This window comes from Gambusia affinis, linkage group LG20 (genome assembly GCF_019740435.1).
Source record: "Gambusia affinis linkage group LG20, SWU_Gaff_1.0, whole genome shotgun sequence".
NCBI classification, from domain to species: Eukaryota; Metazoa; Chordata; class Actinopteri; order Cyprinodontiformes; family Poeciliidae; genus Gambusia; species Gambusia affinis.
In genome coordinates, this window is record NC_057887.1 from 13428539 (window position 1) to 13442068 (window position 13530).

The 13530-nt window shown below is 36.4% G+C and overlaps 2 protein-coding genes across 2 annotated transcripts; one reads left to right on the plus strand and one right to left on the minus strand.

Moving 5' to 3' along the window:
* The first annotated feature begins 1399 nt into the window (after window positions 1–1399).
* On the plus strand, window positions 1400–7883 carry LOC122822694 (receptor activity-modifying protein 1-like). Its single transcript, XM_044101509.1, has 5 exons — window positions 1400–1511; window positions 1690–1722; window positions 2542–2652; window positions 2868–3021; window positions 5365–7883. Exons 1-5 carry the CDS (start codon window positions 1475–1477, stop codon window positions 5597–5599), a joined length of 570 nt encoding a protein of 189 aa, XP_043957444.1. The 5' UTR covers window positions 1400–1474; the 3' UTR covers window positions 5600–7883.
* Window positions 7884–8616: 733 nt separating this feature from the next.
* LOC122822693 (UDP-glucuronosyltransferase 2A3-like) lies at window positions 8617–13418 on the minus strand. Its single transcript, XM_044101508.1, has 2 exons — window positions 13279–13418; window positions 8617–11834 (listed from the first exon to the last, which is right to left on the minus strand). The coding sequence occupies exon 2, from the start codon at window positions 11823–11825 to the stop codon at window positions 10227–10229; it is 1599 nt and encodes a 532-aa protein (XP_043957443.1). The 5' UTR covers window positions 11826–11834; window positions 13279–13418; the 3' UTR covers window positions 8617–10226.
* Between the last annotated feature and the right edge of the window lie 112 nt (window positions 13419–13530).

Genomic DNA, 13530 nt, shown 5'->3' on the forward strand with positions numbered 1-13530 from the left:
AATTTGCCAGATGTTCACAAACCAACCTTAGTGTGAACAAATTCTCATTCTATTTTTGTGCATCATTACCACATTTTGTGAGAACAAACTCAGCTAATAGTAAACAACAGATTGTAGCTAGGATACTATTGTCAACACTCTTTGTGTCCGTAAACATCTGTCAGCAAGCTGTGAACCAGTGAGTGGCAGAGAGCAGTTTCCTGTCTCATGGGCAGACATGAAAATAGAGGCCTTTACAATAGGCTTTGACGTGCTGTGCATTAAAAACCGCAAAGCACAGGAAGTTGTCGTACTTCTGGCACAGAGAAGAGGCATATGATTTTGTAAACATATGATTTACAAAATTATAACTTTCAATAAAATTGTAATTTTTTGCAAATCCACAAAATGAGCCTGCGCTGATAAAACTCCGTCATGCATGTTCTGCTGCAGATGTCCACACAAAAACTGTTTTGTGCTAGATGTTTGTGATAAACCAGCTGCAGGTTTGAGTCTCTTCTTCTTCACGTCGCAGGGAAATAAAAAAGGAAACTAATTAGGAGAACTTTCAGTAAGAATTTTAGAAGCGGCAGGAAATTGCAGTTTCGGCTGTAATTTACGGAAACATCAAGATAACAGCAACATCACTTGTGTATATCAGAACTCTTTGATGTACTGGTGTATAAACAAAGAAGCTCTCTTGTGTTTGCTAAGCAAAACTATAAAGGTTGTGTTATAAATCATCCAGTCATATGCTCTGGAAAATTGCATTTATTGATTTGAATTTGCTGGCAAAGCAAAGAGAAAGTGATTACCTCCAAACCCCTTGAATATTAACCCTTTAACTGCCGGTGCCCCGATTGACAGAGGGTAAGTCACCATTACCCATTGGCCTGCATGTGACAGTATTTGAGGTGACAATTAAAGGGTTAACTGTTTCTGTCATAAGTAGAGGTTTGAATTTTAGGAGGTGGAGACCAGACTTCAATGGACACTTCTCAGACTGCAAGAAGATTTCAACAACTGATAAAAATGGAATATTTTAGCATTAGTTTTTCTTATGTGTACATATTTAGGTTGAGGTTAAGCAAGCATTTATTTGGTTTATGAGTTGGGAGCACAAAAAGAAACTACAAGTTTAATAAATTGGTTAGTGTTGACATAACTTTATGGTTACCTAACTATTTTAGTTGCCATATTTGCAGCTGTAATTCAGAGAAAGCATTCAGGTTTTTGGGTAACTAGTCATGTTGTTTTGGTTCTGCTACCAGTGTCAACATCTTTTATTTATTCTTTAATTTTGTCTGTTTATTGGTATTTTTCCAAAAACAAGGCTATGGCATGCTTGTGTACACCAGCAGCGAGCAGAGCCAAGATAAAGGGGGCTGGGTTGTTTGACAAACATACCAAAGGACTGAGGCATTTAGCCTCAGTGTCTCCTTAGGTCACAGATCGACCTCAAAGATTCTTGCTGCTTGGATCATCTCTGGCCACCATGATCTCCTACCTTCTCTTACCTGTCGTCATTCTCCGTAAGCGTATGATTTAACAACACTGGTTAGGATTGCATACCCTGATTTTTTTGCATGTTTGTTTAGCTTCTTATAACAGGAGTTAGTTGGGGTTTTTTTCTCCCTTTGGGGTAGGCACTTATAAAAGGTAAAAATATTAATATGGATGATGTTTAGAACTTAACTTGTGTGTTTGCAGGTGTTGCCGTGTCACAACAAGTCACCATTACCGGTGAGCTGAATAACCAAACATTCAGTGTCTTCACACATTGCCTTCTATGCTTTGGTTTGAATTGCTCAAAGATTTTTCAATATGCTATTAATTATATTGATTAACTGCTGTTTCCATCTGAGAACAGCAGATGAAGTTTCTATTTTTTTTTTGTCTTGGAAACAATAAATAAATTGGATCATTAGCTGCTTAATATAATGAAAGCAGTTAATGATTCTAATAATTGTGAATCAATTCCCTTTTTTTCCTTTATAAAATAAAGTAAGTTGGTTTAATGTGCTGGTAGAACATTACAACGTTCTGTTTCTAATGGACTGTGGAAAATTTATCTTAATCAAGGCAATTCAATTTTGACTCAGATTTCAACAGCACAGATTGGAATATTATCTAAAAATGAATATTGGAAAAAAAATGAAAAAGAAAAAGATGGCAAAAAAATGCATTAGGAAATTCAATTTGTTCAGACACTGCTATTGAAACTATTCGTTTTCTTTATTACTCAGAGCTTATGAGCATTTTGCTTTATCAAATAAGTTGACAAAATATGCTGATTATTATAAAAATGAAACTTCTCCATCTCTAGTTAGTGAGTTTAATTTACAAAAAGGTCACAGAAGAAAAAGTATTTCTCTGAACGTTTATCTTCAGTAAAGTTAGATAAAGAAAAATCTCCTTGCAAAAGCAAGGAAAATGACTGTGATCAGCCTAAAGAAGATACATTTTAAAGATAAGCCAAAGAAAGCCCAGACAAAGAGCAAAGCAAATTATTTTAGCAAGACATATAATTACTGCTCAGTAAAGCAAAATTATTTCTTTCAGGTACAACAAACCCAAACAATAAGGCAACGGATTTGTACAAAGACAAGCTGAAAGACATTGAGGATGAACTGGAAAAGACCAACACATCTTTAATTATCACAGAGGATAATGGTGAGTAGAGGACCGTTAAGGACAATCTCACTTTAATGAATTAAAATATTAGCAATAAAAGGTCACCAAGCTTGACCTTTCAAAAGACTGCAGGATATCCTCCAAATCATCCAGCAAAATGTTCATTCTTTGGTGCAGTTTTGAGCACTTTAAATTAACCTATGGCTATCTGATTGGCAAGAGTATGTCTGTAATAGTTTTTTGTTTTCCTGCAGAACATTTCCAGGACCAAGAGAATGAAATGCCATTTAAACACTGCCACCGGGGTGAGCTGATACAGCTCTTTCACCAGTACTGTGGTAAACGTTTTCATGCAGAAATGCATGGTATCCACAAAAATGACTGGTGTGTCCTGAAACACATTATCAGGTATGTCAAAAGAGTTTTGAGTCCTTTCATAGATATTTATTTCCACCTACTCAATGACACCTATGTCGGTCCATGCCATGGAGACTAAACAAAAACAATGCTTGAACATTGTTTTTTGTTGTTGTTGTTGTTGTTGTTATTTTTGCAAAAAAATTGTAATATTTTGTTGTTAAAATTGGCTTTAATTCTCAGTTTATTTTATGTAATTTTCTAGGTGAATACACAATTGGCAATTACAAAATGGTTTTGTTGTTTGTATTTTTGAATTTACCCCTTCCTCATATAAACAACAGAAAATCTTGAAATGTCTTTGTCCATGCAAAAGTAAGAAGACATGTCATAGTGACTGCCAAATTTGTATATATCTGTGTATCTGCAGATGCTGAATTTGGCATAGTCAATTTGACTATCTCAAATTTGCACATATACAGTACAGTATATGGGTTTGGATCATATTTCACAACCACAACAAGCACTCAAACCTCCTACATCTTATGAGTTGTTCCACGGAGATTATGTGCCTCGTATGCTTTCAGGTCTGCACCTAATTCTGCTGATCGACATATTTCTCAGCTCTGACATGCAGCATAGAAGGATAGTATTTCTTCACCTGGTGTTCACCAGCAGGCTTGCTGCAGCAGCTACTGTTTGTTGTGCTTTGTATTACGTCACAGTTGGTGTGAAATCTCTTGTTACTCCTAGCAGGTGACAGTTTTATTGGTCCGAGGAGGATCAGGATTGTAATACTGATAAATTGACTTTGATCCCCCACACATTTTGTGTCTGGACCTTTCAATTGATTGCGTAAAAAAAACAACAAAAAAAACATGTGTAAATCACAGAATTTAAAGATGATCCCAAAGGGATCTACTACAAAATAACACAGATATGGACCATACATTTGAAGTTGATGTTCATCTAACTTCAGCATCTTTATACTCTAAGAGCACCACAATCTTATTCACCCCCACCTCAGCATTCGGCCATGCAGTTTCTGCTCCAATTCAAGCTGTCTACCATCCTTTATAATTTGTTAGCAGCATTTTTGGCCCCTTCAAAAATCACAACAACAAAACACTTCACTGTTCAAAGTTACAATAAACTGAAGTAAGAGAGGTAACTGCAAACAGGCATGCTCATTATATGCAAAAAAACATTGACTGTGGTTTTGCTAGATATTTCCAGTATTTACACCTTTTTAAATTCACAAATATATTCAAATTTATTGAAACTGAAAAGCGTAGAGTAGCTACATGTTGAGAGACAAACACTCAAACTCAAGACATCGTGAACTGCAAAATCCTTCTCAGTTTATTCACAGCTGGTTTGTGGAAAGAGCTAACAACTATGCAATTCAACCATAATTCAAATTTGTTGGAACTTTTACCCAGGAATTGTGAAAGGACTGGACACTCATAAAGTGGACTGAAAGTACTGGTGTGGGTGTTCATGGAGCTTTGGTTTGTTGGTTCAGTTCTACTGGGAAATATCCATCATTAGAACTGAGTCTAAGGAAGTTCCTCCTCTTCCTGCTTAACAAATAGTTTCCTCCTTCAGTCACCCAGCCCCCAGTTTCAATCTTCTGCTCTGTTTATGCACCATCAGGAAATAGCTTAACCACAGCAGTTTTAGTTATGCTTGCTGTGCCACAATATCATAGAGCTTCATGGTTTAGTTGAGAAGTTTCAGTTGTTGAGATATAACATAAGTGTCTCAACAGAAAGCTAAATCAGTCCAAGTAGTCAGAAAAGCATCTATGAGGGTTAATGTTAATTTAGTGCTGTCCCAAAACAGACACAGTATCCATTCATTGTCCATCGCTGCATAGACCATTCATACACTCAGGCCCAAGGATAATTTAGAGGAGCCAATTCACTTAACGGTCTCATTTTAAATCTGTGGAAGGAAGGTGCCTTACCCAAAAAGTAAACAACTTTCTCCATGCAACCGCTTAATGAATACATGCATATATAAATACGTTTTAATTCTGATGGCCTTTCCAGTTTATAGAAATAAACTGGAAAGTTTCTAAAAATAAACTGGAGAAAAAAAAAATCACGTTTTCTACAGCAAAAACTTTTTTGTTTTTTGCGGTGCTCTGTCATTTCTATTTGTGCCATGTCTTTTCTTTAAATTTTGGTTTGTCTTTTTGAATATTTTGGTATATAACCATCATATGTTCTTCTGTTCTACTTTTTTGTAGCTAAACATGCAACACCTGCTGGAAAGCAACAAGCCTGTTTTTTTCCTGTCACACCATGGACACAGAGAATTTCTATTCTGTTCCCTTATTATTAATAAAATACCCATCTAACACAATAATTAATTTTTTATCTGCTGCAGAATCTACAACAATTTGACGGTATGTGTGGAGCTTGTGACTGGGTTATCTGACTGCTATTTTCCAAATACTGATGTCCAAGACTTCTTCGTCTACATCCACTCCACCTACTTCCAGAACTGCACGGAGATAGAAGAGCTGCTCAAAGATGCCCCTACCAGCCTGGTGGTGGCACTCACCATCATCGAAGTGAGCTTTATCCCTGTCCTGGTTTGTCTGGTACTTTGGAAAAGTTAGGAACTTACTGGCCCATATTAATAAAAAAATGACTTAGCTTTGAACATTTTGGCCACCAAAGCTTTAGGCTGAAGATTCTTTGATTCATGGATTCATTTCTGCAAAAAAGTGTGCTGTGTAAAATGTCTTACAGGAGCAGATGGATGAAAAGAAAAAAGAATACTTTAGCTCTCCTGGTTTTATCTAAAACATAATTACTTTCTGCTTTTTAAAAAGTATATGAAGCAACATCTCAGAATCTGTTTTGCTTTTAAGGCTGAATGATTAACGTGATGCATAAGTATTATTTTTAAAACAGTCTTATTGAAGTATCAAGACCACACACTAAGCAATAAAAGCAACATTAAAAATACTAATTCTCATAAACAAATACTTTCTGAAAATGATGAAAAATTTTAAATTTTTGATTTATAAAAAACAAGTAAAGACTGATATTTTCTATATGTATCACTAGAGGGTGCTCACTCACTTATTTGAGTCCATGCTATACAGTTTTAACAGTTTTAAAGCTACATATACAAGTCCATTTAAGCATTATTGACATGTCTGAATTTATGTTGACAAAAACAATACAAAAGCTGTAAAAAAAAAAAAAAATCCAGTTATGGAGAAAATATCCCTAACTTACCATGTGTGAAGCATTCAATAGCAGATATGTAAAGGTTCTCCAAGTAATTTTCAATTTCTCATTTTATTTACAAATTTTTTTATTTTTTTTGTTTTTCTGAGTAGCTTTTAAAACTTGAACCTGATGTTCCTGTGCAATTTATTCTAAATAATTTGGAAAGGCTCAATCTTCCCCACCCTAGAGAGAAAATAAAGAGGATAGTCAAAGTCTAATTCAGCTTTTTTGTCAATGTGCTTTACATGCTGGACAAACAGCCAAATTAAAATTTTGATGCTAATGGACGATTGGTGTAACAAACATCAATGATATCTGAAATAAAGCACCATAGCAACAAATAGGAAGTAAGGGTTAAAATCAGAACAGTAATAATCAGAGGAAATTCTGCAGTTGTTGTCAGGCAGTATTTATATTTAGGTCGGTTTAGACTGCTCTTTGAATTTAAAGGTCAGGAAACAACCTGAACCATATATTCTTAACCTCAAAAACCCGACGGACCCACCGGTGGAACCTCTAGGGTTCTAGAGGTTAAGCCCGAGGAGTAACATGAGTAAACGCAAAAAATACAAACACTGTAAAACTCATTAAACAAACATTTGTATGTTTAATGAGTTGTCCTCTTGAAAATATTCTCCAATTTGTGGCTATCAGGGAAAAGGATATCTGTGTTTTAGTGCCCTCTCTTGTTTTCTGCTTTAGTGAACAATAACGAAGTATAATGAAGTATGCATTGCAAAAATCCTCTAAATCTTTTGGACTTCTTTATATTTTTTTGCTGTTTATGTAATGTCAAGGGTAAATGATACATATTTCTTTTAATTCTTTACAAATGACAATTTGAAAAGTGTGGCAAGCATTTGTATTAAACCCTGTTTACTATGATATCTCTGAATAAAATCCAGTGCATTCCCAAACGTACGGTTTAGGAATGTGTTTATTTCAGCAGACACATGTAATTTGGTAGGATAGATGGCTGGTATAAATAGGAAAAGACAACCAGAGATGATGTTCATTTTTCAGCAGGGCAGAGCTCCTGAACACATAGCCCGGGGTACAACTGAGCTTAATGATGAAGTCTTAATCATTAGCTAGAATGGCCACATCAAAGTTCAGGCTTAAATCTGACGGAGGTCATGCTGTTTCGCAATGAAAAAAAAATGGGTGAAAGATTTCTGTATCAACTGTATTACTTTCTACAAAGTTTTGACTTGGAAGCCCAAATGCCACACTTTTTTTGTGTACATAATCAACTGGAAAGTCTTGTAATTTAGATTGTTTTGTTCCCTGAAATAAGTTCAGTCTATTGAAACTATGATAACTCCATGTTACTCCAAATTAGTGTTTTACACATGTATTTTTACCTACCTAAAAGCTCCGATTAAAGTCTAAGTATTCGACTAATCTTTTTAGTTAAAAAGAAAAACTTAGAAGCAAAAAGAGACAAACGTAAATGCATACAAACAAATTAGCATGGCAGAATAGTGTTGATCAATTTCTTCTCTGAACCAGAAACAGTACAGTCACACACTGACAACCTCAGCCTTGCTAAACAACACTGTAAGTAAATCTTGCATCAAATCTTTGAAAGTCGAATGTAAAAAGACAAATTCATTGTAAACTATTGCTGTTTTCTTTTTGAAAATAAAACATACAAAATTATTTCATTTTGTTTTATTGTTGATGTGCAATGTGAAAATTGTGTCAAGTTCCTGCTGGTGACAAAAGATGAAACTGATCAAATGAGCACACTCTAAATCTGATAAATAAAATTATATTTATTATATTAAAGCAGGTCAGGTTCAAACAACCACAATTTCCATTTTCACACCTATGCTTCTCTGAGATGCACTGTCCATCAAAGCTTTGGATTTCTGGTGGCTAAAAATTTATCGAGTCATCAGGGACACATAGCTGACCAAGATAAGAACCTTTCATCAATAGTGTTTTTTTGTTTATGTAGACGATATGTAACAACAGCAGTTGTTGCTTGAACAGCACCTAGCCCCTGTTTCAGCTCTCCCAAAACAACCTAATTTGATCTATTTACACTCTATCTTGAAAATGTGTTTTGGTGGGTTTTCCAAAAATATATACTAATATGCTGAGGAGGTAATTCGGTCAGGTAAACAAGGTGTAATGGAGCAGGAGCACATCTAAAAGAACTCAGTTTTGATGACACCTGATGTGAAATGGGACACTGCCACCTTCTGGATAAAATTAATAAAACGTACTTCAAAATTAAAGGCAGAGAAGCAGGTGCTCTTATTAATACTATAAAAATGACAGTTTATTTCAACATTAACGTGATTGAACTTTTTGATACCTAAAGTTACAACAGGACTAAAAACATTAGGAATTAAATAGATATATAAATAAAGACACAGACAGCAAATCTGATTTGTTTCTGTTTTATGTCAATGCTTAAATGTCAGGCATATATTGTTGATGGTGAGTATGCTGTAAAACAGTTACAAAATTACACTATAAAGAATTGCACAGTTTTTATTTAATGAATGTATTAAGTATTACCAGCTTGCTCACAATTTGATTAATAAAGTAAATCACTTAAAACATCAAGGCAGCTGTGACTGTACAATAATACTGTCATTGATTGTAAAGCAAATGTTTCTAACACAGAATTAAGTAGCATTTGTTAGTGGATTGTTATGGAACTGCATCAGTAGTTACAGTTCCATAACTTATGGTCAGTAGTTATGGACAGTAGTCCATATAGTTACAGTTTCATAACTGCAACTACTGTTGCGAAAGAGTTTCTGCAACAGCAGTTATATAATAACTAGTGTTGTAGTTATGGAACTGCAACAGTAGTTCCATACTACTGTTGCAGTACTGGACATGACATTTCCCCATGACACTGTAGTAAAATGTCAGTACAAGACATTCTAATGCAGGGAAAATTTGTCAGTTTTAGGTGTTTACAATTCAGGAGATAGCTGGTCATTCAAGTTTGTTCAAGTTCAGTGTACAAAAAGAAAAGAACACAACAGATTAAATTCTGCCCGTGTTTGTAAAACACTGGTCCAGAAGTGTTGTAGTTCAAATTGGTGCAACTTGTTCGACGATGTTCTCTTCTAAGAGAAAAGGTTTTCTCTTTCAACCAATTCAAACAAGTCGTAGTTCTTCAATGTTTTTCTTTTTGTCCTCTCATGAAATCCATTATTTAATATGCTAAACAAAGCCTGCAAGAGGTTTTGAGTGCTTTCTAAATTTCCTGAACATTTCACAGTCTAAACGTTTGACAAATTCGCTGAGATCTGACAGTATTTTTTCTGATGAACATTTGATTCCAATTTTTATAACACCATAGCGATATCAAACAGCAGTTACATTGGCCCAACAATGAAGCAGTGGGGAACAGGCACTAATAGTAGACAAAATTGGAGAGGGCTGACAGGAAGTGGAAAAAAGTAAAATGAATGAATAAATGGGTGGGGGGATCCTGTTCACTTACTTGCCAGTTTTTATTTGTGTGGGGCATAGAAGATATCGCACTCATTGCTGCCCAATCAAACCTCACTGGAGATTTGTGCGAGCTCTGCCAACTTTGGAATAATTATTCTGGAAATTGCCCTACAAGTCTTCATTATTGGGCATAAACAATTGCTTCTCCAAGGTCATTGTTCTTTTCTACCTTGCCTATGTTAAAACTCCCTGGATGCTCTAGAGCAGCAAAATGCCACATTTTTGGCTGTCAATAAGATGATAACTGACTACAGAAGTTCATTTCATTTCTATGATGTTCTACTGCTTCTCTCCCTACAATAAGAAACAATAAATAATGACATTCTTGGATCTATTGTGAGATTTTGCATATTTGAGAATTGATTCAATCATTTTAGTATTTGCCTAAAATACTAAAATAATTTTTAGTAGATAATTTTTATATGGGAAACCTGGAAATGCAAAAGTGTATTCTTACGTTAGTTACATCACTGATCCAAGTCAAGTTAAATAAACAGCCTTCTGTTTCAGACCTCTGACTTACTCTTGCTTAGATTTTCTCTTCCTGCTCAACTGAAAGCAGAGGAATCGTATGAAACCTACCACAGCAGCTGTCAGCATCATAAAAATTGCCAACAAGAAGACAAAAACATCCACAGAATAATAAGAATACCAAGGCATCTTATAAGACTCTGTTCGTAAATGTGCCGCTCCTTTGTGCCTCATAACAAACTCTATCCAGTACACTGCAGTATCCAAAGGATGCATTGGCTTATCCCGATGAAGTGTGGACAGGCGCTTCATGTTCTTTCTGTAGGAGGGATTGTTAATGACATTTTGCACTGCTTCCAGGAAGTTCTGTCGCGTGAGCTGTGTTGCATCCACCATCCTCGCTGCTCCTCGCGCTTCCAGTCTCAGGATGTTTTCAAACTGGTCAAACAGAAGGGGGATGCCGATGATGGGCACTCCATGGTAGATGGACTCGTAGACACCGTTAGTGCCGCCGTGGGCCACAAAAGCTTTAGTCTTTGGATGACCCAACAGGTCGTTCTGTGGCATCCACTTAACCAAAAGGGTATTGTTGCCTAAGTTGCTGGGTCGCTCACCAACATGCCTCCATATGACTTTCTGAGGAAGCTGGGCAAAAGCAGCAGCTATTTCTGAGGTGATGTCTGTTGGCAGACCTTTAACCAGTGTACCCAGAGACATCAGGAGAACACCATGCTCACCTGAACTCTGAACAAACTCTTCCAGCTCTTTGGATAAAGGCTTGGATGGCTTGCACTGAAATCCACCAATGTAGGCAATATTTGGCATAGTAGGCCTGGGGAATTCAAAGACAAAGTCTACCCTCATGAGCCAGATGTCTGCACCTTGAAGAAGGTGATAAAACTTCACGTCAGGACCAAAGTACTTGTACACCAGTCTATCATAGTGAGGGCACACAATAAACTTGTCAATGCATGTGTTTAGGAAATAGAACAATGTATTTTTGGTTCTTTCGATAAATGTCATCTTGTCGGTCACAGCGTGTGCGGAAGTTGGAACATATGAAGTTGGAGAAGGAGCCACAACAAAATGGCCTTCTCCACTGGTGATCCATCTCACATTATAAACTATTGGCAGCTTTAGTTCATGAGCCACCAGAACTCCAACAGGTAAACCTGGATCAACCAGGACCACATCAAACTGAGTATCCCGAATACTCTGCATGAGAGTCTTGTTTTCAAACATTTCCACTCCCAATAAGCTGGCCTGTTTGTGAATGTCTGACAGTGCATTCAGCATCTCCCAGTAAAACTTAACAAAACCAGTTAATGAACCTTCCTTCTTTATTTCCAGCATTTTTATGAGAAAGTTCACAAAGAAGTCCTCCTTTTCAATGACGATGGCCTGTGGCAGTGTGACAGTAATGGTGCGATAATGTGGCGCTGATTCTTTGACATACCAACTAGTCGCTGTTCGAACAACAGTGACCTCATGGCCCTTAGCATGAAGGTTTTGGATCAGTAGGTTCATGTTGACCCAGTGGCTGCCATCCACTGGGAACACCATAATCTTCCCTGCCTGGACACTGGTACCAGTGAGGAGGAGCACACTCAGCACCAGAAAAAGAGACACTCCTTGAAGACTCCCCATTGAAAAGCCCTGAAGAAGATAGTCACATATTAGAATTTAGAGAAAGCATACCACAGTGAATGTACAGTTTTAAACATTAATCCTTTAGCAAAGAAGACAGAAGAAGACGTTCCTTCTGTTTGTGCTACTTGAAAGTGTTAAGGTAAAAAGAGAAAGACATTTAAGGGTGTTTGACTAACCAGCCTCAAAGTGTTACAGCAAAGATGTCTTTGTGCTTATCAATTATTCTATAATCACTAATGTATTTATATTTGTATAAAATGTGATAGATCAACACAAAATATTACATAACTGAAGTTGAACAAAAAGAATTAATCATTTTTCATTTTTTCCCAAGACAAAAAAAGTGGCAAGAGTGTGTCTCTAGTCCTATTTACTCTAATACCTCCAAATACAATTGCATACAATTACATCTGTGCAATTATATCAGTAATAATTCAGCTGTTCAATGAGTGCTTCAGATGTGTAGAGAACACTTGTGAACAAACAGCATCATGTGGCCCTTTTCCACTAGCCCCTAGTCAGTGTAGCTCAACTCAGCTCTCTATGGGTTAAAGGGGTTTTCCATTAATAATGTCTACATGTCACCGGCTTTTTTTAGAACCTGCTTCGCTGCAGAGTTCATGCAGAGTCGGGCTGAAAAGGTGGCATCAGAAGACTGTCAGTCACTGATTGGCCAGGTGTGCAAAGGTGATAGAAACATTCCCCCACAGACCATCAGACAAAAAGTCTAGGGGGCTGAATACAAATAGAAACCAACTTTTTAGACCGTAATCCCACTGAAATACATTAAAGCTTTTGGTGTTTGGTATAATAAAATACGGAAAATTTCAAGTGGTATGAATACGGTACTTTTTAAAAGCACTGCACAAATTAGTCAAAACTAACAGTGTATAATATATTAAATGAACAATTACACTGTAGAACTGAGAAAGATCAATGGACATCTGGAAATTATTAGAATGCTTTTTTTTTTTTTTTGCTGTGCATGAGAAACATTTTAGTAGTGTAGGAATGCATGGTTTTCCTTAACCTTGACTCCTACGTACAAAGCTCAGCTGCAGTTTTTCAAACCCTTCAGACATACTTGTACCAAGAAAGTTGCAGTTCTAATTTTGTTTCAGTGTGAGTTTCAAAATCCGGATTTTTACACAAAACAGACATAGCTTTGAGGTTGTATGTGGCACATAATCTAAGGAAACACACAATAGTTGCTCAATAAATCAAAGTCCAGTGGAACACATGTTCTCACTAATGCTTGGTGTTAGTTTAGTCTCTAATCTCAAAATCTGTCCTCAAGAAACTTGATATGAAACTATTACATTTAAAACAATTAGATTTTTTCTGTGTGCAGGTCTGATCTTCAGAAAGTTAGAAAGAGGAAACTCTATCCTGAATCTCATCTGTTGTAGGAGTAATGTTAACATGCTGTAAAGAAAGTGTTGTATCCTACCTCGCAGCTTTAAAACACCAGAGGAAATGTACGTGTTGTTCTCTCAGGACAAAAAGGTCTCAGAGCCTGTGTTATGCAGAATTTAAGTCCTGATTATTGTGTTACATAAGAAATGTGGGAGGGGTATGTGAGGACTGGACTTCAAGTTCATCTCTGTGAGTTTGAATTCGAGGAAAAGAAAACATTCCGCCAAGAGCAACCGCCCACCAAGTATCAAAGGCTCACAAAAAAAGCAGATTCCATAATAATGCT

Excerpts from the sequence above, each read along its gene's own strand:
- LOC122822694 (XM_044101509.1), top strand. The coding sequence starts at position 1,475 with ATGATCTCCTACCTTCTCTTACCTGTCGTCATTCTCC. Across the intron at positions 1,723-2,541 it reads ACAACAAGTCACCATTACCG|GTACAACAAACCCAAACAAT; the intron begins GTGAGCTGAATA and ends TATTTCTTTCAG. Across the intron at positions 3,022-5,364 it reads GTCCTGAAACACATTATCAG|AATCTACAACAATTTGACGG; the intron begins GTATGTCAAAAG and ends TATCTGCTGCAG.
- LOC122822693 (XM_044101508.1), bottom strand. The coding sequence starts at position 11,825 with ATGGGGAGTCTTCAAGGAGTGTCTCTTTTTCTGGTGCTGAGTGTGCTC.